The following is a 7,315-nucleotide window of genomic DNA, read 5'->3' as shown; positions in this document are numbered from 1 at the left end:
CATTTCTTTGTTTCAGTCATTTGACTGCAGCCATGCTGGAGCACCGCCTTTTAGTCGAGTAAATCGACCCCAGGACTTATTCTTTGGAAGCCTAGTACTTATTCTATCGGTCTCTTTTGCCGAACCGCTAAGTTACGGGGATGTAAACATACCACTATCGGTTGTCAAGCGATGCTGTTGGGACAAACACAGACACACAAACATATATATATACATATATACGACGGGCTTCTTTCAGTTTCCGTCTACCAAATCCACTCACAAGGTTTTGGTCGGCCCGAGGCTATAGTAGAAGACACTTGCCCAAGGTATCACGCAGTGGGAATGAACCCGGAACCATGTGGTTTGTAAGCAAGCTACTTACCACACAGCCACTCCTGCACCAATGACTGAAATAGGTAAACGATAGATTTTTCAAGAAAAATTAGGACATGGTTATAATATTGCAGCATAGCTTACCAAGATGGTGTGGCGTGTAGGCATGCAAGCGGCACCAAGAAAATATCTGTTTGGTACTCCACACATCGGCAGCACTGAAGTTTGTTGATGCTGATCCTGATAATAGCTTCAGGATATAATTCTTTACAGAAGATGCTCTCTGCCACTGATTTCAAAGAAAATGAGAAAAAAAAATATTAGGACAAAAATGTTTCACAAAATTTTATAAAAATAATTTTAAAATACATATTTTTAATGGTAGAACTTGAATACGATAAAATTATAAATAATAGCATGTTGATAAAAAAAAACCTTTTCGGAGAGAAGTCAAAGGCTGCTCACAGGACTCGAAACAACATCTTTTGTAAACATGACAAATGTTCTACCACTAGACCAAAGCAACCCTTTGCATTTCTCAATTTCAGAAGCCATGTTCATGCCACGACCGTTAAATGTCATAATTGTTAAGGGATATTGTTAATGTCATATGAATTTAGAAACTTTGAGAGAACACGAAATAATTTGTTTTTACATAAAGTTGTAGATTATCTTGTTTAAAAACCTCTTTGGACAGAAAAAGACAAAGGCTGGACAGCCAGGCAGAATTTGAACAAAGAACATGAAGACAGACAAAATGCCACTAAATATTTATTTCTTTATTGCCCACAAGGGGCTAAACATAGAGGAGACAAACAAGGACAGACAAAGGGATTGAGTCAATTACATCAACCCCAGTGCACAAATGGTACTTATTTAATCGACCCCAAAAGAATGAAAGGCAAAATCAACTTCGGCAGAATTTGAACTCAGAACGTAGCAGCAGACGAAATACTGCCAAGCATTTTTGCCCAGTGTGCTAATGATTCTGCCAGCTCGCCTTATACTAATTAATACCCAAAAAATTATACTTAAGTAATTGTAAAAAGAGTTATTGTCATATAACTGCACTTCTTAAACTATGGGTCGCAACAACAAATGGGGCTGCAAAGCGAAATGTTGGGATCACGAAAATTATATTCAAAACAGTTTTGAATTTCAGTTTATATGTAATTTCACAAATGCACAAATCCTAAAACCACTTTTATTTTGACAAATAATATAACTCCATTTTTTTTATATGTATATTGTTCAGCAAAAAAAATTAATGATTTATGTATTTATTTGTATGTTTTATTTCATATTCAATAGCTGGGGTCATGAAAAATCCCGTGATGAAAAGTAGGGTCATGAATAAAAAACGTTTAAGTAGCGCTGTTATATAACACCCAGACAGCTCTACTCAAGCTGACCTATTACAATCAGGTGATCAGGTGAATGACCACAAGCAATCCACCAATCTAGTTTTCCAGTTATACCAAAATACAAAAGGATAATTACTAAGTGACCATTTCCAAATCTATAATGTTGGTAGGACTGACATCCTTCTACAAAACTTCTGCTTCAAATTCTATGATCACAAAGAAGATTCTTAGTAATAAGAGAAAAGAAGAAAAAAAAAACAACCAACAAAAGTGTTATCTTACTTCTGATGCCCTTCTCTTGCCTATATTCCAAGACAGCCATTGTTCAACAGTATCCGTTGCATATGGATGTAGAGAACGGTCAACACCTTCACTGACCAGTGGGTGCAGACGGACTACAGCTCGGATGACTGACATCATGTCGGTTAATGCATTGAAGCTAAATAAGTAAAACAAAAAACAAATAGAATGGAAAATAATGAGATGATAATTTCTTTTATTTGCCAGAGGGGTATAAGAGGAAGATAACAGTACAGAGACACATTCTATAAAGTGAGCAAATTTACAGAAGATGGATATGATAACAGAGCATACTCTTTACTCTTTTACTTGTTTCAGTCATTTGACTGCGGCCATGCTGGAGCACTGCCTTTAGTCGAGCAAATCGACCCCAGGACTTATTCTTTGGAAGCCTAGTACTTATTCTATTGGTCTCTTTTGCCGAACAGCTAAGTTACGGGAATGTAAATACACCAGCATTAATTGTCAAGCGAAGTTGGGGGGACAAACACATATATATGACGGGCTTCTTTCAGTTTTCCGTCTACCAAATCCACTGACAAGGCTTTGGTCGGCCAGAGACTATAGTAGAAAAAAACTTGCCCAAGATGCCACGCAGTGGGAATGAACCCGGAACCATGTGGTTGGTAAGCAAGCTACTTACCACACAGCCACTCCTGCGCATGTGTAGTATAGAAATATATAGATGGTACAATCTTTTGGATTGAGAGAAGACGATCTCCAACTAGGATCAGTTAAAGAACTCCACAGAGACAAGATATCCTGACCTCTTCTCAACTGTTGTTCTCTGACCCACAGATACAAACACAGAACACTTCCATAGACTCTTAACCATTTTCACCACAGTCACCCACCTTTTAACAAACTCACTAAAGGAAGCCACTTTTTTTCTCCCTGTTCAGCATCCCTTTCGAGTGAAACTTGGAAAATTTGATGGTGATTTAACCAAAGAGGAAAGCATCTGTCTCGAGACTTTTGTAGCCTCTTCCACCACACAAGAGATTTTAGTTAAAGCTGTTAGGAAAATGAAAAGTGCCTTTCCTACTTGATCAAAGTTAGGTACTGAAGTCATTTCATGATGAACCAACCACTACCAAGATCATGTCCTTCATGTAACATCTTCCATGCAGCTGACAGAAGCCAGCCAGGTAGAAAAACTATCCTAGGCTGCTGCATCCGTTTAGGTAGGGATTCTAAAGCTGGAGATGCCCTTCCCAACACCAACAACTCACACACACACACACACACACAGATGTTTCGTTCAGTCTTTGCCAACTAAATTTAATCAGAAGGCTTTGATTGTGGTCTGGGACTCCAGTACACTAAACTGAAGGTGCCACACAATGGGACTGAACCCAAGACCACAAGGTTGGGAAGTAAGTAGCAAGGTTCCTACTTCTTAACCGCACATGTACCTGCTTAAATAAAAACATAACAAATAAAAAACATAATTGAAAAATAATGGGAAATTCTTACTTGATTGAAGGAACTGAGATATTAACTGGTTGGATTTTTTTGGCTTTATTGTAACCATGGATCTTTTTCTCACATACAGTTGGTCTCACCTGTTTGGTAATCACAGATGTTGTTTTGGGAAAGGTGGTAGAGCTAACAGTTGTAGTTACAGTGCTGAGCGAGACAGTTCCGTTACTGCTCTTTGGTAAACTACTTACAGAAGATGGGTTACATGTTGAAGTGGACGGTATTACTTTAAGAAGCACTTTCTGTGATAAGCTGTTGTTACCAAAGCCAGATGGTGGGGCCAGGACCAGATTACCATTTGAATATTGTACCTGAAGAGAAACATTGGTGCCTGCCCCTTCTTGGCTGCTTGTAATATTACTGTTGGCAGGTTTCTCTGCAACCGATGCAGATGGCCAAATTCTACCTGTTGGCATGGTAGAGTTATTAACAGGTGTAACAATCATTGCAGTCTTGTTTGGATTCTTAAGCAACAGCATAGGTCTAGGTGTGTTCAATAAACTACCAGATGTGGTAGCCACAGTATTAGGTGTTGACCCAATGCCAGACAAAACAGGCTGGGTAGTGTTCATGTTGGAAGTTGAAGATTTTGTAAGAAGTGACTGACAGGCATCTGGTTTCGTTTCTGTATTGGGTTTCAAGAAGAGATGTGAAGGTAACAGAGACAGACCCTTATTTCGTGTGGTTGTTAACACATAGGTTTGTTTCCCTGTGCTGAAAGTTGAAGGCAATGTTTGAAGTGTAGAACTACTAGTCACTAGATTACACCTAACTGGCTGTCGCCATTCTCCAGATCTCGCTAGAGTTTTCACATTTTGCATACCGACATTTATCACTGGAGTGCTCTGTGACATCAGAGGAAGACGTGTAGCAGCAGGACTGATTGAAGAATTACTGGAGCTCAAGATGAAAGGTTGTATGGGGGTGGTCGTACCAGAAGTATTTGAAACTGAAACACTGTTCATAACAGAAGGAGAGCTTTGAAGAATTTTGTTACCTGTCACAATAGGTCCCTTATTTAGGCCACTCGTTGTTGAACTGAGAAGCAAAAGGGAAGATTTGCCTGGTGTACTTTTGATTTCGCTGACAAGGGGTCGAACGACACCAGGTGTCACAGTCGGAATGAAAATCCCTGGTTGAGTTATAGTTTTCTTTACAGGTGAGCTAGCAGCAAGAAGGGAAGTGTTCTTGTTGACTGGTGAAGAGGATAATAATATTACAGAAGTATTTGTTGTGGTTGGCACTTTAGAAGACAGGGACATGAGAGACGTTGGCAAAACGTTGGATTGAGACAATGAACCCATACTGAGCAAGGTATGAGAAGCAACTGGATTTGGCTTATTTATTTGTGAAAGTGAAGACTGAACAGTGACAGGTGATGACCAACACACCCCAACTGTGCTGCTTGGAATGGAAATCAAACCTTTTGAAGTTACTCGGAATGGGGAGATAACTGGTGTGTTTTCTTTTTTGGGATTAGCTTTATCTTTTAAGACAGAATCATTCTGCCCAGAAACTTCTGGTAAATTAGAAGCTGAACCCAATTGAATTGTGTATGTTTTAGTAGCACCACTACTACTATCAAGTGATCGAACATCAATGTTATTGGGGACCTTCTTAATAGCATCATTCGTTAGGAAAGGTTTTGAAATAGTTATAGGAGGTTTGGTGCTTGATGTTGTTGTGGTGACAGACGATGAGTTGCTGTGAAGCAAACTTGTAACTGTTGCAGAGACTGGAGATGCAGTATTAGTTTGTGACGAGACTAAAGCACTCGCGGGCAGACATGTCGTTGATTTACCAACTAGAGGTTGTGACATTAAGAGCACTTTACCTTGGTTGTTGAGACACTTCAGCAGAGTGTTGAGAGGAAGGTTCTGCAAGTTTTGAACCTTCATAGGAACCGGTGCTGCTCCTTGAAGATTCGCAGGTTTTGGTGCTAAAATAGCGGTAGCAGGCAATACAGAGGCTGCTGTTGTTATTGTGGCAGTTGTTGCTGTCGATCCAACAATACTGGTGGAACTTGCTGTTGTTGTTGTCGTCGTCGATGCAACAGCAGCAAATTTTTGTTTGGACACAGCGACGGGAACAGCAGCAACAGGAATTGGTAGCTTAGAGCTGGGAAGTGAGGTCAACGTGACAAAATAAGGAAGGGTAGTATTACAAGAAATAACAGGTTTTGTTAGATTTGTGGCTGTTGTTGTTGTTGTTGTAGCCAACGTCACAGGTGTTATTGTTGCAACTGGTGCTGGTGCTGGTGTTATAGTTGTAAATGATGTTGCTGTTGTTGTTGTTAATGATGCTGCCGGTGATGCAATTATTGTTGTCTCTGGTGTAGCAGTTTTTGTTATCACTGGTGATGCTGCTGTTATAGTCATCGCTGCTGCTGCTGCTGTTGTTATTATTGGTGGTGTTGCTGCTGTGCATGTCACTTTTGCATCACTGCCAGAAACTGCAGATGTGATCAATGGAGTAGAGGTGCTGTTGGCAAGAGAAAAACTCTCAGAGTTTTCTGGCAGTAAACACAGAGGGACTTCGTTAACTGTTGACGAGGAACTACCAACGGTTAATTTGTATACTTTCAATTTACTTGGCGATTTTGTTGTATCACTGGGCAACACACCATTTTTGACATTCGAGGAATCCAACACTAGTTCCTTCTTTAATTCGCTAACAGTCGTGTTTTCCTTTTCTGTTGCAACTTTGGGGTTTACAGCAGAAACTATTTCACTTGGAGATGATGATGTGACACCATTAGAGTTCAGTCTGGAATCTTGGGTCCTTTCACCAGAATCTTGGGATTGGGTTCCCGCAACAGGGGCTTGAGTTTTAGTTGCGCAAGAGACATTAGATGATGTAGATGTTGTAACTGGTGAATCATTCTCAGATGGTCTTCCTTTCTCAATTTCAATTTCGACCGTCTGTATAAAACAAGACACATAAAGGGGATTAGTTATATCAACAGGGAACACATGTAGATAATTCACAGAGGCCGTAAATTTCGAAAGCTAACTACAGTCAATTAAGTCACACCAAATACTTAGTTGGTCATCATCACCATCGAACATCCGTTTTCCATGCTAGTGTGGGTTGGACGGTCTGACAGGAGCTGGCAAAATGGAAGGCGGCACCAGACTCCACTCGTCTGTTTCAGAATAGGTTCTAAGGGCACTTCCTAACAGCAACCGCTTTACAGAGTGTGTAGGGTGTTTTTTTTTTTTACATGGTCCCATCACCAACAGAATCACCAAGTACCTTACAAGACAAAACGCCTCAACTAAGAAGGTAGGGAGTAGTATTGACAGGGTGTGGTTTTGTGCCAGTTGATGAGAAATTTAAGGTATAGAGAGGGCAGATATAGGGGGTCTGGCTGTAGAGTAGATACATGGATGCCTCAGTTGGAAAGGAGAGGAAAAGAAGTGAGAAAGTAAGATAAAGGAAGAGGGAATTCATTAAAGCCACTAATTTTGACGGTTAAGTATAGTCAATTAAATCACACCCAGTACTTAACTAACTGGTTCTTTATTTTATATATATATATATATATATATATATATATATATAATCAAAATAAGCAACACGGATTTCAAAGATGATTGCAGTACGCACGTTTCATGCTACTCCATTTATTTAAGTAATGCGAGCATTACATTAAGTGCAATATGCAGAGCAATCTTCAGCTGCAGGAAAATGCAGAAAATCACAGTAGAATAGACATATTATAATTGTGGCAACATTTTCAAATCCAAGTGGGAGGAAGAATATATAAAAATCCATCTTGACATAGCCAAGTCTATGCTCGCATTACTTAAATAAATGGAGTAGCATGAAACGTGCGTACTGCAATCATCTTT

At 39.7% G+C, this 7,315-nt stretch overlaps 1 protein-coding gene across 1 annotated transcript in view; it reads right to left on the bottom strand.

The window, feature by feature from the left end:
- LOC106883150 (YEATS domain-containing protein 2) overlaps window positions 1-7,315 on the bottom strand; it is a 37,266-nt gene that overhangs the window by 7,823 nt on the left and 22,128 nt on the right. Inside the window, exons 10-12 of the mRNA XM_014934054.2 lie at window positions 3,456-6,382; window positions 1,962-2,118; window positions 460-604 (exon numbers count right to left, since the gene is read on the bottom strand). Coding sequence (XP_014789540.1) covers window positions 460-604; window positions 1,962-2,118; window positions 3,456-6,382 — 3,229 coding nt within the window. The remainder of the gene's footprint in view (window positions 1-459; window positions 605-1,961; window positions 2,119-3,455; window positions 6,383-7,315) is intronic.

Source organism: Octopus bimaculoides, chromosome 6 (genome assembly GCF_001194135.2).
Source record: "Octopus bimaculoides isolate UCB-OBI-ISO-001 chromosome 6, ASM119413v2, whole genome shotgun sequence".
Classification (NCBI taxonomy): domain Eukaryota; kingdom Metazoa; phylum Mollusca; class Cephalopoda; order Octopoda; family Octopodidae; genus Octopus; species Octopus bimaculoides.
Note: the sequence above shows the minus strand (reverse complement) of the source record. Positions and strands in the feature narration are given on the sequence as shown.